The 21,558-nt window shown below is 44.0% G+C and overlaps 1 protein-coding gene across 1 annotated transcript in view; it reads left to right on the top strand.

The window, feature by feature from the left end:
* Window positions 1-1,060: 1,060 nt before the first annotated feature.
* Window positions 1,061-21,558, top strand: part of LOC311136383 (transcription factor COE1-like) — a gene marked incomplete at both ends in the record, with an annotated part of 23,925 nt that continues 3,427 nt past the window's right edge. Inside the window, 6 exons of the mRNA XM_084170480.1 lie at window positions 1,061-1,194; window positions 1,940-2,096; window positions 3,015-3,078; window positions 4,354-4,409; window positions 10,889-10,962; window positions 14,360-14,489. Coding sequence (XP_084026606.1) covers window positions 1,061-1,194; window positions 1,940-2,096; window positions 3,015-3,078; window positions 4,354-4,409; window positions 10,889-10,962; window positions 14,360-14,489 — 615 coding nt within the window. The remainder of the gene's footprint in view (window positions 1,195-1,939; window positions 2,097-3,014; window positions 3,079-4,353; window positions 4,410-10,888; window positions 10,963-14,359; window positions 14,490-21,558) is intronic.

The raw sequence follows: 21,558 nt of genomic DNA, 5'->3' as shown, positions 1-21,558 counted from the left end.
ACTGTGGTCACAATGAGAGCCTCTATGCGTAAAATAGCGCATGATCTCCAATAACGATACGCATGGCCACCAAAAGTCAGAAAATGCTATATTGAACAAAGTTGAAAAAAGTTAATGTAGTTCTATTTTCCCGTAATAAGAAATGTATCAAGACCCGCGCAGAAATGTCTCACTGGTGGCTACACAGTCAGACACGTTCTCAAGACATATCGGAACGAATTTGAATTTTCTCGCTATTCGCTTCACTTCATGTGACCAATTTTTCGATATGGAGTCATCTTTAGCCAACTGTCTCCGAAAGCTCCTTTTGGGTACTCTCTTAGCTGCGAGAGTGCGACGGTAATGTGCGGTGGAGGTAAGGGAAGGGGGCGGCCTTTAATGAGTCGATAGGAGCTGTGGTTGGGCGGATCTGACACTGGGCTCGTCTTTGTTTGGGGCGGCCCGCCTCTAACAGTCACTCCCTCTTCCCTGTGGGGCTGGTGTGCTTGTGTTTAGTTCTCAGAGATAGTCAAATAGGATTCCTTTGGGAAGGGACACAAATCACTCCCATTTTAACAAGAGGAACAACACGGGGTCTGCAGCCACAAGGGTCCTCCTCTTCTTGATTTCCAATTTCTTATTCATTTCCTTTTGACAGGGAATACCTCTGGAAAAGGAAAACAAAGAGAGAGAAAAGGAAGAAAAAAGACTTGTCAGGGGTTGATGCCATTTGATCTAGCACAATCTGAAAGCTCTAGTTGATCCCATTCTCTAGTTGATACCAGAGCTCATAGAGCAAGTCTCTTTAATACAGGAGGGATAGCGCTGTCTTGCGTTTCGCTCGTTTGTCTTTTTATCACTGTTTGAAGTGCTTTTCGTCTCTGAGACACCTGGATTTCGATAACTTGTCTTTGGACTCTTTTCGTCTTTTTCTCTTGGTTTGAAGTAAACAGACACACTGTCACTGGCATCAACGCGGACCCAGCATTAGCTCGCGCCCACGTTGTTACCCTCATTTACCTGTGATTAGAGAAAACGAATTTTGGGACACTCAAACGGAGAGAGGGAGCGCGATTTTTTCATGTTTGGGATTCAGGAGAGCATCCAGAGGAGTGGGAGTAGTTTGAAAGAGGAACCCATCGGATCCGGGATGAACGCAGTTCGGACATGGATGCAGGGAGCCGGGGTGTTGGATGCGAACACGGCCGCTCAAAGGTAAGAAGCCGGAGACAGCATCTTCCTCCCGGCGCGAGGACTCTACCAGCGCACGGATGGTCCATGGTCCACACTGTTTTGGAAGACTATATTTTCAAGGGACCCATTTATTTTTTGTCTCTACACTTGCAGTTTAGCCTACAGGCTTTGTGATCGAAGAAATGTTGAAGTTTTCTTCCCCCGCAGTATCGATGCTCCCCTCACCATGGACGTAGAATTGAGAGTTTAGCATAATGGATGACTTCTATACTGTACTGTTAATTGGACATAGTCTACAACAATCCGTAATGGCTTAGTTTAGTTACAGAACTGTTCAAATAAGAGTGATCATATTTAGAATATAATAGGCTAACTATAATATCATGATAAAACAAATATGGTAATAAATTGGCCATGCATAGCAATATGTGTATTGGGCATGAGTAGGCTATTAATGCATTGCTAGAAGATCCAAAAGCCTAGAATATGTAACATGCATATCAACTAAACATCATCATAAAAGAGCACTTCTATAGGCTACATACATTTTCTAAATTCGTCTATTTGTTTAAAATTAGGCCGGTAGGCCTACAGAATATCAAAAGGTTCGCTTCGCAGATATGAAAAGGACTTGTGTGTGTAAACGAGAAATACACACGTTTAAATATAGGGCTAAGAAGTTTGACTCTTAAAGGTGACTATTATTTCCATACGTTTAAGTCTGCTGATGCCCTAACATGACTACTCCTTGCATGTCTATCCACAGTGGAGTGGGTCTTGCCCGGGCGCACTTTGAGAAGCAACCGCCATCAAATCTTCGGAAATCCAACTTCTTTCACTTCGTTTTGGCTCTATATGACAGACAAGGACAACCAGTGGAAATCGAAAGGACGTCTTTCCTCGGTTTTGTCGAGAAGGAAAAGGTGAGTGATATTTGAAATATTTTATCAGCTTCTCGAACACACTAAATTGTAACGCATCCACATTTTGACAATAATATAGGCTTACAATTAGCCTACAAACTAGATGTATCAGACGATTCTAATTTAAAATTTAAAACCCATTCAACCCATCCATAGACCTGTGATTTATTACGCGCAGCTTTATAAGCATTTCCACATGTTAATATATTTATGGAAGACTATAATAGGCCAATAGTAGCTTAATAAAAGTGTATCCAAATAATAATAATATACCTAATAATACTATCTACGATAATATTAATACTAAAAATAATACTAATACATTTGTAGAATAATATTTGTCTTTTGAAGTTGATAAGTTATAGCCTGTAATTGTCGTTTTATCTAGATGTTTACTTGTTTAAAATAATATAAAGTAGCCTATTTAATTAAATTAAACTCAATGTTTTTTTCTCATTACAAAATATCAATATTTAGTACTATTGCTTTACAAATATTTTTGGCAATGGGTTTTGTATATTTCATTAAATAATAATAAGGCTCAAATAAATAAAACCACTTGTTACATAAATTATCCATGTAATTTCCAATAAACCTTCCATGTATAGTAGCACTAGGCCTACATTAAGTAATTACTGCAATATCTTTATGAGATTTTGCCCCCTTTCAGCCATGAAAACAGAGGCTAATTTATATACAGTTTTATATACAGTTCAATTAAGTAATTGTTGAATCATTAAAAATGTATGTGTAGAATAATTATTTCACATTTCGCCAATCCAACAACTTGTCGAGTTATATTCAATGTACTAGCCTATTTCTGATAGCGCACTCTAATTCCAACACAAGCGCATCAATGTCCATCTTTTCGGATCTGAATCAAATGAGTTGAATCACTTTAAATCTGTTCATTTACAGGAATCCACTGGAGAAAAGACCAACAATGGTATACACTACAGACTGCAACTTCTCTACAGCAATGGTAAGTGTAAAACATTGGTCAACTCTCCTCTAGGCAATGTTACGCTTATGTTCTGAGTCGCAGGAAGCGGACACACAGGCTACCACAAACACGATTTGCATTACATTCTACAGAAATAACAACACCAGGTGCAATTTAGTGTAACCTTTTCACTGAGGTCATATTTGCGTTTATTTGAGATCAAGTCATGCACTTTAGCAGGCTAATCAAAAGTTTAATTTGGGATATTTTTTTTATCATCAGTATATTGGCTGCTCCTATAGAAATAGGTAGCCTACACTGTCAGTGAAAGAAAGTAAAACATTTTATATAATAATAATAGCCTGGTGAAGGAGTAGCCTAATTAAACTTTATGGCTTTCTGAATTTAATGTCCTGAATTGTCTTTTCATAACAATTATCATAGCTAAATATTTCCGGAAATAAGCAGTCTTGCGCTTGTTATTTCTTATACCTGCGAGCATGTAGCCAATAGTATACGTTGTCCATAATGGCCCTGCTTGATAAGTTAATATTTTGGCTCCGTTAGCAGCTATTCGTCTCACAGCAAAAAAGCGAACCGTTTTTAGGTCGCTGTCGAGCTATTGTGTTTCTATGTATGCAATGTGTTATTGGTTTTATGGGCTATGCTGTTTACCTCATCAGCTTCAAATGGTCGCGTTCTCATCGTTGCCATCACATTGCGAGGTTTAACAGTGTTTCGAGCAAAATCTTGAATATTTTATTGTAGCCTATTCGATTCACTGATGAAACAAGATAAAATATATTGTGGCATTATTTATGCTTATTCAGTTGTCACTGTTGGCTTGGAAATAGGCTATAGGCCTATTTTTGTAAATTTGTTATATTTATTTGCCAAAAGTTTTTTTTTTGGGAACAACTATTGCATAATCCATCGAAAAAAATTGTGCCAATACAATTGACTGAAATATATTTTTGATAAGTTTGGAGACTGAAGTTCAGTAATTTATTTTGTTTTAATCACACCTTTGGTGACACATACCTTTATTGACAAAAGTGAATTGCTTAGATTAAGAATACAGATTGTACATTTAAAACATTACAAAATAAATGTAATTAGCATAAAGAGTAACCTTAACATTTTCAATGAGGTCGACTTTTTTGCTTCAATGTATAGTTTGCCACTTACAATAGTAATTGTCAGCATCTCTGTATTGTTTGTGTGTGTGACAGTGTGTCTCAGGCCAGGGTACCTAATTCTATTGAAACCGTTTTCACTCATGTCTTTTGTCCTGTACCTCTCTCCGTCTGTTAGGCATCAGGACAGAGCAGGACTTTTATGTACGACTCATCGACTCCATGACTAAACAGGTAAGGTTTCATCTCCTTATCCCTCTGCCTAAAAATGAACAATAAAAGAAGCGTTTAAGAAGTGAAGGGAGGAGAAACATTACGTTTCGCTATGCGGACCTGGTGCAGGAGGCAGAAGGCATCAGGCCATGGAAGACTGTGTGTACACGCAGCCCTCGGGGCCTGTGTCACATTTGGACAGGGCCCCCCTCACTTGGTAGCACTGACAGCCGAGAGTGTCTTCTTGTATTACGCCCCTGACAATGAGGTGGGGACCCATTGAAGTATCTTTGCTGAGCCACTCTGCTCTAACTGTAATACTCAAGCTGCTGATTTGGGTGGGGATGGGGATGGGGATGGGGGGGGGGGGGGGGTTACCTGGGTTATTATTCACATTTTAGTTCATAAGAATGTAGAGTTATTTAATTGACATTCAATTGCAGGAGTTTATTATTTGGAAAGCGTAACTATTATTTTGAATGACATTTTTGAGACAGACATTGTATTCTGACACCCGCAAGAAAGTTACAATTTCGTACACTGAATTATAATGTTCAGAGATATTATTTACAGGTAGACCTTCAGCCAGATGTGTTTGTACCGTTTCTGTTTTCTCTCCTGGATTGTACTCCTATGGATAGTGTGACAGGTTTGGTAATTGGCTAGTGTGCTCGTTAGCGGGCTCAGGGTAATGGCAGGCTGCTGAGAGGAGAAACAGACCCATTTACGCTCTTTTAATGTTCACTAACGTGCCAGTGCCCACTGGGCACACACTGCTTGAATCAACGTTGTTTCCACGTAATTTCAATGAAATTACGTGGAACCAACGTGGAATAGACGTTGAATTGACGTCTGTGCCCAGTGGGTGGGCTCTGATGGTGTCACACTCTGCATGGGCACCATAGCCAATCAAATGGCATTAAACCCCAGTAGTACTCTGACAGTGTCTGGCAGTCTTGTTGTTTCTTAATAAACTGTTTGACCTGATCTCATGTGGGGAGAGAGAGGCAGAGGGTTGCTGTTGGTTGAGAGGACTCGCAATTTTTATTTATTTCTGTCCACACTTAGAATTCCTTTTGTTCTTTTTGTTTACCTCTGTCGAGGAGACGAATTGAGAGTTTTAGGAATAAACTCACAGAAATTGGTTGAGCTGCTGTTGATGGAAGACCAAAACTATTTGAAATAAGAACCTGATTATTTTGTGTTCATATTATCAGTGTAGCAGCTTCTCTAATTTCTATGTCATATTTCTGTGTTATTGAGTGATTGCTAGATTTATGACTAGTATGGTGAGGCACATTACATGGTGCACATGCGTCTTTGATGCCTTGAGATGAGTCAGATGACTTAAGGATCAGGTTTGTTTTAGCTCTGGGCGTCTCTTGAGTTTTCTGTCAGGAATGTGAGTAGAGCCGGAGCACAGGTCTCAGAGCTGTCGCTAGGGCCTCACAGCTAGTAGCTACCAGAGGTGGAGCCGCTAATGCTGGAGAGTCGGGAGATATAGTATGGAAGCTGGATAATAAGGAAAACTGTGCTGTAGTTGTAGCCTATATCTAGGGCCAGGAGTTTTTCCTGGCTGTGTCATCTGATCAGGAAAAACTTGTAGCTCAAATAATAAGGTTTAACAGAGAGCCTGTTGTAGCCAGTGCGATGATGACATGGGGGTGGTGGGAAAGGAACACTAACTAACAGGTGGTCCAGCCAAAACATTGTTGCGGTTGACTGGGTTAAGGGATAAGGTCACCATGATCAGATCCATAGCCCCATGCACTTCCTCTTCAGTGAGTCTGTCTGTCTGTCTGTCTGTCTGTCTGTCTGTCTGTCTGTCTGTCTGTCTGTCTGTCTGTCTGTCTGTCTGTCTGTCTGTCTGTCTGCCTGTCTGTCTGTCACAGCTGTGAGTCCCAGTGTCGGATCACATTGCTGCCTGCATGCTGCTGTTCTAGCCCCCATGGAAATAAAGGGTAATCACGCTAATCCTATAAACCTAACCACAGTGTTTAAGAGTCACTGTGCTGTTGTTTCTGTGACCACCACCGCTGCACTGCGCTGCGGCTCTGATGTAACAACCGCTAATGTGACACTGTGGCTTTATATCCTATTAGAGAACATCTAACAGGGAAAATTGAGAAGTATTTTATGGTGTGTGGATAACTACCATGCATTGAAATCACATTTAGTTAGTGCATTCATTTTCATCTCAACCATAACATTGCAGTTATTAACATAGCAATTATTGTTATAAACAACTATAAAATCAGCACTACTATCACACAGAATTAATAGAGAAAACATGTGAGATAGAGTAAAAGGGTGAGAATGAGGTAGAGGGAGAGAGATAGAGAGATAGAGAGAGAGATAGGGAGATACTGTAGATAGACAGAGGGAGAGGTAGAAGCCCCGGGGTGTCAGTCAGACAGCTGTATCTGTGATCACCGTCTCCACCTCTGACAGATCTGATTAAGACAGCGCCCAGGCAGGAGGGCCTCTCCTTCTCCCCCCCCCCCCCCCTCTCTCTCTCCCCCCTATCCTGAGTTTTGGCGCCAGAACAGCTGAGCCGGGGGTGGGGTGGAGTAGTTGCTAGTTTGAGGGGGGAACAAAGAAGGAGACAGGCAGGCTGATCGCGGCACCTCTTTAAAAGTAGCTGTGGCAGCGGCCCGGGAAGAAAGGCTGCCATGCTCCTGATGGCACGCTAACAGATGATGCTAACAGAGTGGGAAGTGTGTTTCCACATATTTATAGCAACTTGTTTACACGCCTTCAATTTCAGCCCGTCACATCAAAGCCAATGAGGAAAACAGCAAATGAAAAATGAAAAGTGTGCGGCGTGAGATGAAATATGTATTAAAAGGCACATGAACGCTACATGCCTTTTAATGCACCCAGTGCATCACTTTGTTCTTAGGACAGGATGGGTCTGAATGTCATGTGTGCTACATAGATGGTGGCAGGGGGGGAGCATATTATGTTTTTATGGACTGTTGACTTCAAAGATAGAAAGACATGGTTGAACCACACCTACAGTAAAATGCCATGAGTAGGCTTACTTAATTTGTTAAAATCCATGATACGAACTGCAGTTGTTCTCCACTTGCAGCCAGATTTTGTCCTTATTAGAATTGTGGATGTATCAGAAGCTTTAGACACCAAACACTTTAATGATACTAACAATAAACCAGACAAAGGGCTATTCATCTCTTCTATGAGACATTTCCTGCTGTTGGGAGGGTGTCCGATAGCGTTGGATATTCAGCCTTGTTCAGGATTAGATTGTGGTAGTAGTGACTAGTGGGGTTGAGGCCCAGGACTGGAGGTCTGGATTGTATGGGGCTGGTCGCCTGGACACCGTCCCTCAGCACCCTCTCTTGGTGGGGGTAAGTAGAGGTCTCACTTAGCAACTCCTGTTTTTAAAACCTGACTGAAAGACGAGCAAAAAATGCCACTGTGTTATTTATATTTTCTGCTTATGAGTTTGCATCCTCTCCACTGCTGCTGCTGCTGCTCTGTGTAGTTCCTGTTTTTGCATCCATGTTTTTCAGCACTAATCATTTTGCATTTAGACATATTTACTGAACATGGTGAAAAACAAACTCACAGAGTGAGTGGGTTTCATCCAAATGTCATGATTTTGACCAGCTCTCGGTTTCACCCAACAAAGGACTTGCGATCTTCAATCTTCATTTTTATTTTCAGAATAACATATACATATATATCTCTGTATATTTCTAAGAGTTCATCCGTCATGATATAGGTAATGTTATTCTACTAGAGGACAGGGCATTGCACAAGGCCTAGTTGTGCTCAGTAAAGATAGATATAACCTGGAAGTTGGGAGCAGTGGACTCCTAGCCTGGAGACATTGATGCATGCAGTACTGTTTTAGAAGACCTTGGCACTTATTCTCTCAAAGTGAAACCAAAGGAACAAGTCATTTTCATAGTCACCCTGACTGCCGAGTAGCTGTGTGGAGCAGGCTCGTTTTTCACTAGTAGTTATGAAGGAACGGATCATTTTAACACCATATCTAAAATTTGCTCAAGATCACCACTATGGCTTTGGTTGACTCCTTAAAACAATCCCAACATGCTTTGTGCCAACACATAAGGCTGCTGATGGGAGTGTTCTGTGTCTGCCGTGCCGATTCCATGCTGCGACTGTTTTTCCGTAAATGAGAGTTTTGCCAGTGCTGGGACATGTTGATTGGTAATGGAAGGGTGAAAAAAAAGCTGAGACATTTTGGAAGAGGTGGAGGTTGGGCCAGATGGTGCGCCTCCAGTCTGGCATCCCAACTGCTCGCCCACACCCACACCTCCCCTTCCTACCCTGTTCCCCTGCCTCCATCTTACCGCCCTGACGCCACCGTCACCGCCGGGCGCATGGATCTTTACACACTAGAGTAGGTAGAATGAGAACCATTACACTCCTACAAGACAGACAGTTGCAGAAATACGTGAGCAGCTACCATCCTCTTCACATTTAACAACAGAGAGATTGGGAAGCAAAGCCAGTAGAGAGACACCCAGCCGGCGCTTTCAGTATCTGTTCGGTGCTTTGCACGATGAGTCATGAATATCTAAGCCCTGAGAGAATGAGAGAAGAGAAGGGTGGGGAGGCAACAATGTTCAGGAAAATAACACAACATTCCCGGTTCCCACTGCACTCATAAAGCACCAAGCGTCTCAGCCCATTTTCCATAAAACATTGCCAGGATTCTGTGTAGCATATTCAAAATGACGTCTTATGGATCCATGTGTCTGTGTGGTTTAAAAGAGTCACAGTGTGAGCACAAAGGTTTTGTGTGTGTGTGTGTGTTCTGTGTTCAGGGTGAGAGGTCGTAGGCCCTTCCCTGGGTATAGTACCTGCAGCAGGCCCCTGCAGTGACAGTGACTGGGTCAACCTGTGCTGCTCAGCATGGCTCAGAGCCCCCTCTCCAGGCAACAGCCATTCTCACTGTTACCCTCCTGTGAAACACGCTCTCTTCTCGGCTCCTCTCGGCTCTCTTCACGTAATGTCCCGCTCTGCAGCTCTGTGGGTAGCCAGGACCCTGGACGGCCTCTTCCCTCCCTCCCTCCCTCCCTCCCCCCTCCCTCCCGGACAGAAATATTGGACGGGTCCCGCAGATTTCCCACGACACACGCTGCTATTCATTAAACATCCCCCGGCCAGAGGCAGTAAATGCTACATTAAGCTCTTAGGGCCGCACTGTGTTTGTGTGCTTCCCAAGTGGAATCTGCTCTTTTAAATTCCAGGCCAAACGGGAGGGAGGGAGAGGGTGTTGGTAGTGGTGGTGTGGAGGGGGGCTAGGGGTGTGATGGCTTTTGGGTGGTAAAAGGAGATTATGCATTCTAACAATAAAATGGTAGTCCTTTAAATTTGTGGACTGTTTATAATCTGTATGGAGTATATGGGTAGTACCATAGCTTAAAGTAACTATCCAGTGTTTCCAGATTTCTATGAAATAGGACCTATAATCAATTAAAATATGAGTGAAATTGTTTTCCTTCCAAAAAATTGTTATTAAGTATGTTAAAAAGCAGCTTTTCTGTATTGGAATGGTGTGGGCGTAACCCAACAATAGAATGGTGTGGGCGTATACCGGTCATTAAAAATATTCATGCGAGTAGACCGCTGATTAGCCAGCTAATCCTCTATGAGGAAATAACAAGCATATTTTGACATTGAGGTGGTGGGTTTAAAAAATATAAATGTAGTATAGAAGGAGTCAACAACATTATTTGAGTATGAGTTAACAGAATATGAACTTTTAGAAGTGAGATTTTCACTGGACAGTTACTTTAAGGATAATGTCCATCAGTGTAGTGTGCTGTGTTGCATCCAAATCTAAAGGCCACATTTGTGTCCTATGGACCCTGGCCAAAAGCTGTGCACTATATAGGGAATTGGGTGCCTTTTGGGACATAGCCCATGTTATAGAGAGACAGGAAGTCATATTTCCATCAGCACACACAGCCCTGTTTGGCTGGACCACAGCACGCTGTAAAATGCCCCGGCCTTTCCAGAGAATATTTACTTGGTTATTACAAAATTTGGTGATATGTTGTCACACAAGGAGAAGCCCAAATCAGGCAACATGCTGATGTGAAATCTTTGGACCAGAAACAGAACAGATCAGGCTAAAAGTAGAAGTTGCATGGGTTAAGTCCACCATACGTTCATCTGGGTAGCTTCCCGTGATTTCCTTTTCTTAGCATGCAGAAAGTGACGTTGGAAAAATGCTCCATTCTAATATGTCAAATGAGTGACAAAGTCAAGTGAGAGGCAGGTCCTATAATGTTTCAATAGAGACTGCTGTGCAGTGTGTGGAGAGAGATGTGACCAGATGTGAGCCAGACCACAGTAGGAACTCTCTCTCTCCAGGGCAGATCTAGTTGACCTGCTCCACTAACATGCCTCTGTGAGCACCATAACCCAACCTCGCTACGAAAACAAATCCTCAACCTGTTTCTAATATAACATTTTTCTTATCATTTTTCCCCTCGCAGGCCATTATTTATGAAGGTCAAGACAAGAACCCTGAGATGTGCCGAGTGTTACTGACACACGAGATCATGTGCAGGTAAGAAGAGAAAGCTCGGGAACTCTGCTTCTCCCCAAGTCTGACACTACGCTACGCTACGCTACACTATGCTACACTACGCTACGCTACACTACGCTACACTACTCAACCATGTATAGGACATTACAGTGATGGCAATGCCTCACCATGCATTGTCTATGGCAGTTCTCATATAGGCTCAACCTTACTGCAGCTAAGCAGGTCACCCCTATACCTCCCTGCAGAAGAAGAAACAGGAAAAGTAGAGGAAGATGAGTTTTGCTATCAAACGTTGTACCTTTAATTAAAATCAAAAGATGAATTTGCTTGGAACTGGGTTGTGAGGATAGACTCTTTCCTATTTTTAGAGGCATTTGAACAGTTCTCTCTCCCCCTAAAAATACCTCTCTGATGCCTGCTTAATTAGGACATGCAGAAACTCATTACTCAATTTGAATTCTCCTGTTGTTCAGCTGCTAACAAATGGGCCTTCCCTTGCATTGTGACTATGAAATATATGCATGGACTTATGTACACACACGTACGCACATACGCACACACACACACACACACACACACACACACACACACACACACACACACACACACACACACACACACACACACACACACACACACACACACACACACACACACACACACACACACACACACACACACACAATCAAAGACGCATACTCCTCTTTTGTACTCATATTTAGAACATTAATTAAGTTATTTTCTGACCTTTCTTCAGAACCACTTTTTTTTTGCTGGTAGAGCATGGCGATTGTAACGCCAAGGTAGTGGGTTCGATCCCCGGGACCACCCATACACAAAAAAAATTTATGCACGCATGACTGTAAGTCGCTTTGGATAAAAACGTCTGCTAAATGGCATATTATTATATTATATTATATTATTATGATTAACAGTATCATTAGAAATTGACAATTATTACACAATTAACTTTTTAGTACGGGGTTTACAGCCAAAATTTTACCCATCATTCTATGCAACCACCACAGTCGTACAGTGTAGCCATTTCCCATCTACAGCCCTCAAATTCAACTCTGGACCCCGAAGCCAGTTCCACAGTTTTTTTTTACATTCTTCCCCTCCAATCAGGGACACCAGGTAGGTGCAATTCATTTTCAGGTGGAACAGAAAACCAGCAGGCTCCGGACCTCGTAGGGTAAGAGTTGAATAGTCATGCTCTACAGTGTTTGGTTAAGGCATTGTATAGGATCTGAGAGAGTGCGAGACATCAGTAGAGAGGCCCAGTGTGAGGAACCTAACCATGGAGACCGTGATGTATCAGACAGTGATTTTTGGGGTGCCAGTCCCACCGGCCCTGCACCCCTCCCCAGTCCCAGTCTCAGGGATGGAGACGTGCTGATTCTGCACTGGGCGTTCAAACACAGTCTCAATTATAAGCAGAAAATGTGTCTGCTCACCATTAATCAGTACTGCTAATTGCCGTGCACCACCATTAGCCATATGGTGCCACGCCAGCTTGCAACCGTGGGACATAAGTGCTTAGACCTTTCATTTTACAAACTCAAGTAACGGGCTACAATGAGCTTTCCATCGCTTTCACAAAGGAGGAACATATTTAAGGTCATATTACATTTTACGTGGACCAACAAAAAAGTCATTTTCAAATGATGAGATCCACTAATTACACAAATTGGGATTTAGTGTTTTGGTTTTAGGCAAGAGCCGGTGAACTGAAATAATATGTCATGGTTTTGAGTAAATTAAAAATAAACAAGGGTTAAAGGGCCTGGTATGGTAGCGTTGTCCTCACAGGAACAGACATCACTACATCCTGTTAATTACATGAGGCGATATAGATTTCATTTCTTAAAAAGCTGCGGCAGGAAGGAAACGTTGAGATTAAAGATGTGATTTCCTTTGGATGTCCTGCGGGAACGAATGGAAGGTAACAGGAAAAGAAAATATCCCCTCAACAAAGCTGGTGGAGGCATGTACTAATTAGCATAATTTTGGTTGGAGGAAGGGGAGGGGGGGGGGGGGGGGGGGTGACAGTGAGTGTGTGTGTGTGTGTGTGTGGGGGGGGGGGTAGTAGAAAAAAAATCTGGTCTCCCATGGGTGCTGCCTGATGATTGGATTGCAGGGAAGCCACGAATCAGTGCTCTAGTCCTCACTCTATTCTGATCCAATGTGACCCAGTTCAGAGAGTCGCACAGAAATGAGAGCAAGGGAGAGACAGAGGAGGGAGGCCAAAGAAAGAACGAGATGTTTCAAAGACCTGGGACGTCCTTCCTGAAATCCTTTGGCTGACTCCCATTTGTTCTCACTACACCAGCAATGTATTTTCACATATAGTTCTACCCACAGCCCTTACAGTCAGTCACAATGTACTCCTGCTCTCTACAGAGACTGTTCTGCACCCAGCAGGCCTGTCTTTCTGTTGTGCACTGCACACTCCACATGGGATTCAGTCAGCTACGCTGCTTTCCACTCCTGCATTACAATATCTCTGAGGCATGAGAGCCACAATATGAATGATTAATGGAGCTGATCGATCAGTCCTGCCAAATGGATGTGGCAGAAGGCTGAGAGAGGAGAAGGAGGGAGGGAGGAATAGAGAGGGGGATGAAGTAACAGAGAGAGGATGGAGGGATGGATGGATGGGGGGGGGGGGGGGGGGGGGGGGGGTTGACCCAGTGCAGAGAGCAGCCCTGTAGAAGGGAGACAATGCCTTGGGTTTTATGTGACAGGCCTGTCCCCAGCCCCATTCAACACCCCACTGCCATCTGTGCACTGGAAACATGAGCTGGGGGTCTCTCCAAGCTGCTCCACTTCCCCCGCAGCCTCCCTCCCTCCAGCACCCTACCACCGCACCCCTACCCCCTCGAACCCATCCCAGCACAGCCACCCTCCAGCCCCCCATGATGCTCACCTTTGTCAGAGTGAGGCAGGGGAGGAGGTGTCAGGTTAGCAGTGAACAGAGAGTGTTTGACCCAGGAGGGTGAAGGGAGAGAGAGGGAGGGGGGTGATTACCCGCTACCTGCCTCAGGTGATACTAGGGGTGCTCTCATCGCACCCCCCCCCCCACTCCTCTCCCCTAGCACACCTGTCATCCCCTAACCAAGCTGGCCCTTGAATGGCCTGTCTTTGTGGGCTGCTGTAATCAAGCCATATGTAGAGATAAATAATGTACCCAGACACACAGAGGCAGTCTGTTCTACAGGTGACAAAGGGCTGGGTGGGCTGGGCAGTGCTTAGTTCAGGCCTCAGAACAGGACCAGGCTGTTGGGTAATTGGTACCTTCCCCTTTATCCTGTGGAGGTTAGGGCCTGGGCCTGGCTGAAGCAGCTCTCCCTGAAACATGGCTCTGTTTTTCTTTCTCTCTCTAACCCCCCTCCTTCTCTCCCTTTGTGCCCCTCAGCCGCTGCTGTGACAAGAAGAGCTGTGGCAACCGCAACGAGACCCCGTCTGACCCAGTCATCATCGACAGGTACCGTAACACAGTCCTCCACTGGCTCTGCTATTCATACTGGGTCCGTGTGTATGTGCGTGTGAGTGCGTGTGTGTGTGTGTGTGTGTGTGTGTGTATGAGTGTGTATGTGTGTGTTTGTGTGGACGTGTGTGTTTGTGTTTGTGTGTGTGTGTACGTGTGTGTTTGTGTGTGTGTTTATGTGTGTGCATACATCTTTGAGGCTGCTGATGCCATGAGGGAAAGTATGAGCGGGGAGCACAATCAGCACAATCTATGTATCTGGTTTGGTTTGGCCAGAGTGTATCTTCTGGTTCTCTCTGTAACGTTTACAGTGAGCACTACAGTGTGTGTGTGAGTGTAGTGTGCTGTACGTGGAGCGGTGTGTACAGTGTGTGCTCCTCTGCAGCCAGGGAGGGAGGACGAGGGAGGCAGAACGAGGAATCTGTCCACTCCTTTCCTCTCCGCTCCCCTTAATAAAACCCACATGGATAATGGACTGTGAGACAATAGCTGCCAAAGTGCTTGGAGCCCACCCTCCTCCTCTTCCTCTCTCCCTCCATCATTCCTCCAGGGCACCCAAACACAGGTCTTCTCTCTTACACAGTACATTTGTCTCTCTCAGCTAGACAGGAGCCATTAGACCTCATCCTCCCATTTAGGCTTACTGTACTAATTGTTTGTAATATTACCAGTCGTGCTCATAGCGCTGTTAGTCCCAGAGTATTGGAGTTTTGGTTGTTATGTTGTTTATGTTATGACGTCTGTCTAACACAATAGCCCTGGTTAACTTGGCTCTGTTGATGGGATCTCCACAATGCCTGTATCTCAGCGGCTGTATGAGCTAATGCTAATGTATAATTTATAACCATGGAAGAAAGCTTTTGATTTAAACCACACAGAGCTGCATTGGTTCATACCAGAGTTATTGTTCAGTGCGACGAGGCAGATCTGATTTGTCACTTTTGTCAAATGGACGCCGGGGCTCATTTGTGAAGATTAAACCCTACTGAAGCACAGGATGTGTGTGTGTGGGTGAGGAATGTATGTACAGTATGTATGTGTGTGTATGGTAGTGGATACATGTCTGTGTATTACCCCCTTTGAGACTGCTTATGCCATGAGGGCAAAATGTTGGTTATTTTTTCGGTTTTTAAACAACTAATTGACCAATGTCAGTTCAATTATTTGAATTCCATTTAGTTCTGTTTTTTTCTGTGAGCTCAGCTTGAGATAAATCAGATCCAGCCTGAACTATGAGATGTAGTAGGGGGTTGTAGTTTCCAACAGGCCAATATTTTACATAGTTTAGCACATAAAACCTATGAATTAACTACAATGACAATAATCATACTTATCCGGTCTGTGTTTCTTTTACGGCTGCTGCTACTTTAGGTTAGTGTGGAGAGGGAGACAAGAATGCGTGATTGTCAGGGGCTATAGAAAGCAGTTGTTGCTTCGCAAGGTATCTCTACCTGAAAACACATGATCTAAGTGATTGATAGTTGGTATTCAGCAGTCATAAAAGTATCCCTAATATACTTTGAAGAACTACTAAAATAGTGATTTTGTCAGAGAGCATAGGCAGCAGCTCTATAGAGATGAGATGATGACAAGGAATGAAATAATAGTCATCAAATAAAACAAATGTAATATATACAATAACTGAAATATTTTATTAAAGTAAATTAATGTGAATAAATGATGGTTAATAAGTGATAAGCAGTAATGGGCAGTCACTACCATCATGGGACTTTTATTAATTGTTTTATTCTGTGTTACAGCATTCAACCCAAATAATTATTTTTGAATAATCGAACCAAAACCGAACCAACACACACACACTAACACAAACACACACACACACACACAAACACAAACACACACACACACACACTAACACACACGCACACACATACACACACACACACTCACACACACACACTTCTTGTAAAGGGGGATGGCAGTAGTGTGTATGCTGTGGTAATGTAGTCACTGACCTGCGCTACAGGAAGGACACAGATGCACATCAGCTGTGGCGCATGCAGTTCTCTCAGTGCCAGGAGAGGAGAGAAGCGGGCCCCATACCTGGCACACGTGTTCTGCCCCCTCCCCTCCTCTTACCCTCACTGCCCAACATTCCGCTTCGCTGGGCCAGAAAGGGTCAGCGCTCCTGGGGGGCAGCTGGAACCACCCCCCACCCCCACCCTGCCCCCCTGCTCCCCTCTCTACCATCACACACCTTCAGACTTCAGTGAACAAACAGGGCTCAGATGAGAATGGCCAGATGAACCCAGAAACTTCTGTTGAGCTCATCCTCTCTCACTGCCAGAACACTGCTGTTGTGTTTTGTGTCTGCTCAGTGCCTTATGCTTTCAGGAGATACATCAAAACAAAGAAGTGCACTGGCCTCAGCACAATTCACATTGCTCTCCCAGCGCCTGTAAAATACGATTATTTGTTGAGGTTTGTGGGGGAAAGGGAATGTATTGATGTTTATAGACTAATAAGACATCCAAAGAGGACCCAGGTGAATCTACTGGAAAAGAACCATGTGTCCTATGGTGCTATGGCTGTGACTGTCTCCTCTCCCTATGCTGGGCCAGGTAGCTAGGCAGGCACAGTGAGTCCATGGCTTAGTGTGAGGTTATCATACCATCATACACATTCATTCTCCTCCCTGTCACGCGCTCCTGCAGCACCGGAAAATGGGTCATGTGAAAACAGAAAAAAATAGAAAAAAATGAAAAATAACCTCATTTATGTCTGATCTATTCTGGCAGTTTTTTTTTTCCCGCTCCTTTTTCTTTTGGTGGGGGGATTGGGGGGGAGGCTCACAAACAAGCAGCTTGCCTTTGCTGATAGATACCATCTCAATTATGACTTATTATTCCCCCCGAATACATAATAAAAAATAACAACTACAACTTCTATATTTTTCCTTGAAGTTGTTCAATAAATAAGGCCTCATTAGTGTGCTCTTGTTTCAGAGAACGGATTTGATTGTGGCGCTGTAATTAGCAGGGCTAGCGTTAGCTAATTCTCCTGGCTGAGAGAGAGAGAGAGAGAGAGAGAGAGAGAGAGAGAGAGAGAGAGAGAGAGATGAGAGAGAGAGAGAAGAGAGAGAGAGAGAGAGAGAGGAGAGAGAGAGAGAGAGAGAGAGAGAGAGAGGAAGAGAGAGAGAGAGAGAGAGAGAGAGAGAGAGAGAGAGAGAGAGAGAGAGAGAGAGAGAGAGAGAGAGAGAGAGAGAGAGATTCACTAATTAGATCACTCTTATAAGACACCAGGATAACCGCAGCACATCCCCGGAATGGAAAAACCCCACTAATGATGCCTTATTATGTTGTTAAAAGAACAAATCTCATATTAACTGTGGTTTATTCCTCTCTACTTTGTAAACACAATATGAGCACTGGGTTTTCTGTGGGAAAACATTTTTTATTGCTTTTGTTATCTGCGAGGAGAGCTCTTCTTCTTCTCTGTGTGTGAAGTCAGGTTACAGTCGTTTTCCTGATTGAGGTTATCTATGAACACAGTGTGTCAGTGCATATAATGGATGCCTTGTGCGGTATGTGTTACTGTTTACCTGTTAGTGTGTGTGTGTGTGTGTGTGGTCTCCCTGCTCTGCCATATGTTCATGTCCTCTCTGTGCTGAGACCTATCAGAGTCTTAGTCAGATTATTTCAAATACCTTAATCCTCCTCATTGACATGGACACAAAAGACCACTGACATCTAATAGACGCCTCTTCACTTTCCACTTTTCCTCTCCTTCAGATGGGCTTCAGATCAGATCAGCCCTCCTCCTCCAGCTCCCCCATCCACCCTACCCCCTCCTCCTCCTACTCCACTCAGCCCCACAGAAAGCCCACTATTGTCTTCTGCCTCGTCTCACTCCACACCCCCCTCCTCACTTGTTTTTCTGCTTGGAGAAAGCCTTAAGATGTGGATAAACACTTGTGTCCCGAAGTGAGGCTTTGATGGAACAGTTCAAAGAGCACATTTATTGTGTGTGTGTGTATGTGTGTATGTGTGTGTGTGTGTGTGTGTGTGTGTGTGTGTGTGTGTGTGTGTGTGTGTGTGTGTACTGTATAGGTGATTGTGTTGGCTGGTCTGAAGGACGGCATGGTATCAGTACATCACAAGCCCTGTTCCCGTTCCCGGCGCTCATTTGAGACGTCTCAGTTTACACACACTCCATTATTCCCTAGCCTGGAGATCCTCCAGCAGGAGGGTGTGGTGGATGTGTGTGTATGTGTGTGTGTGTGACCTCTCTCGACTGATCCCTGTCAATGGGCCTCAACCATCGCCTTTCACCTAGGTCTAGTTACAAGCAGAATAGGCGAGAAATGCGTACATCATAAGCTAGATCCGATCTATGCATTTCCCCTAACAAAGCAGTGTTCTGGGCAGGGCAGGGCCCCTGAGTGTGTCCAAGGCTTTGTTTTGTCTCTGGGAACCCCAGCTCCAGGCCTATGTAGCCCCAGCCCCAAAGGAAGTGCTGCTCTGCTCTGTCATCCCCGGGACCAGCGCTCTACTCCACTCTGCTCCGCTCTACTCCACTCCACTCTACTCCGCTCTGCTCCGCTCTACTCCACTCCGCTCCGCTTTACTTTGCTCTGTGGATGTGATGTGGTGACTGTGAGGGCTTAGCTCAGCTAGCATGGGAGATGTCAAGGATGTCAGGGAGCCTGCGGAAGATGGAATGTGAGAGTTCCCGTGGATACGTGGGACTTCCTGTCGCCCCTCCACCCCGCCCCCTCCACCCCCTCCAGAGGCATTCTCAGCCCCTCTGGCTGGCCTGATCTCCACTCACAGACCAACATCTGGATTTGTGCTCTCTAACCAAAACAACAAAGAGAGAGAGAGGGGTGGGGGGGACGAGAGAGAGAGACAATGAGACGACAGAGACAGAGAGAGTGGAGAGAGAGAGAGAGAGAGAGAGAGAGAGAGAGAGAGAGAGAGAGACAGAGAGACAGAGAGCAAGAGAGAGAGAGAGAGAGGAGAGAGAGAGAGAGAGAGAGAGACAGAGAGAGAGAGACAGAGACAGAGAGAGAGAGAGAGAGAGAGAGAGAGAGAGAGAGAGAGAGACTAGAAACAGTCAATAGGATAATAAACTAATATTCTGTTTACCATAATGCTTGGAAAATATATTGCATTGGAATTTAAGTTGATGTGATGTTTGGCTTGAGTTGAAAAGAAAATGAAAGATTGCATTGGTCCATTACAGTGGCAGTCGGTGCCGTTTAAACGATATATATGCTGTATATATTTTTTTTCTGTTACAGCATATTGATGACTGTCATTCATATTCCGTTCACCCGGCTCAATGTAACATTGATAGGTTTAGGCTACTACATGATACTCAAATTTTCCCTATACCCATCATGAAGTTGCTACAACCAAGCCTACAAATTAAAGTTTACAACCATAGGTGCAAAAGTTGAGAGAAGAATTTGAGTAATCAAGGTGACAGATAGTGACACATGGACAGACAGTGACACATTCAATACCGCCTTCCACACTCTTGCCTGCATCTAGCTGATCTAGGGTGTAATCATTAGTCCAACAGTTGCAAACAAGTTTATATTGGACTAATTCAGGTATGTTTATCCCCATTTCTTTCCGTTTCCTTTGTTTAAGAAACGTTTTTCAACAGAATCGGTGGAATGAATACACCTGTGATCACCGCTAACACAGTTCACCTTCATAGCAGCCACATACAAACAGCATGATCACTTTGCTCATTGTATAAATCCTTCTCGCATCTATGCGCTCTCCTCCTCCCACCTTTTCCCTTTGCTTGTGGACTTTTGTGCATAATACAACAGCTGTCTGTGACCAGGTGAAAAACCTTTCCAAGCCAAACCTTCATGCCATAACCGCTAACCACTACACACAGCCTACATCGTTGTCACCATATTAGCTAACGCCATAGTCAACATAGCTAGCTACTTGACACTAAGCGTTAATAATCCACTACAATCATGCAGTACAGTGTACAGCAAGTAGTTTAGCAGTTACACCGGCCGGCCCCAGTGGCAATAAACTAACAAGAAAAAACGTACCTTTACTTGGAAGAGTTCCAGTGTTGGATAGCATAGCCAGATAGCTAACATAACATCCCTCTCTGTTTGAGCCGGGTGTTTGATTAGGCTAAACTAGCTAGCTGCATTCGCTGGCTAGGTAAGTGAAAGTGAAAATAAATACAATGAAATATAGATAGCTCTCTCTCATTCTCTTTTGCTTCTCCTTGGCTACACCATGGTGCTACCCCAGAGAGTGATGTTGAGGCTACTGTAGACCTTCATTGCAAACAATGTGTTTTATTTAATTATTTGGTAACGTGAATATATTTAGTATAGTTTAATCTAAAAAGGATAACTTTGTTTCACTATTTTGTTTTTATGAAATTCACTGAGGAGGATAGTCCTCCCTTCCTCCTCTGAGGAGCCTCCACTGGTCCATTATTGTTTTTTGATCACGGTGAAAATAGTCGAGTATTAGACCTGCAAACTGAAATGTTTTTGAGCCTTGCTGATTGTCTGTTTGTTTATGTATGTATGTGTGTATGTGTGTGTGTTTCCATGCACATTTGTGTGTGTGTCTCCGTGTGTGTGTGTGTGTGGCTGGGCCTGGCCATTCAGCCTGGTATTAGTGTGATGAGATGAATATGTGTATTAGCAGCCTCCTTTCACTGTCACATGGCCTCTCTGCATTATCCAGCACCGGGGTGAAGCTACTATTGTTGCCCCTGAGCCTGTCCAGACTGTGTCCCTATTGTACAGCAATTACATTGGGAGACTGACATACAGATAGGTAGAGATTGAGAAGAGAGAGAATAAGTGAAAGAGAGAGAGAATGAGTGAGTTTAGTCCCCATCCGCCCAATGGCGCTGTGTGTTAGCTCTGTTTCAGTCTTTAAGCACGCTGCTTTCCTCTTGGGTGACAAAGAGCTTTTGTGTGTATGTGTCTGTGTGTGGCCCACTTAATCCCTCACAGAATAGGGGATAATAACAAACCATCAACCTCTACCTCTCCAAGTTAATATAGGGTTAACAATATGCAGCGCGCTGTCCACAATCCTATCATGCGCCTGGTTGACTCTAAAAGAAGTGCACTCATTCGTCCGTGCTGCATGTGTGTGTGTTTG

The sequence above is a fragment of the Coregonus lavaretus genome, assembly GCF_964263955.1.
Source record: "Coregonus lavaretus genome assembly, chromosome: 10".
NCBI classification, from domain to species: domain Eukaryota; kingdom Metazoa; phylum Chordata; class Actinopteri; order Salmoniformes; family Salmonidae; genus Coregonus; species Coregonus lavaretus.
This window is presented reverse-complemented; position numbering and strand designations above follow the sequence as displayed.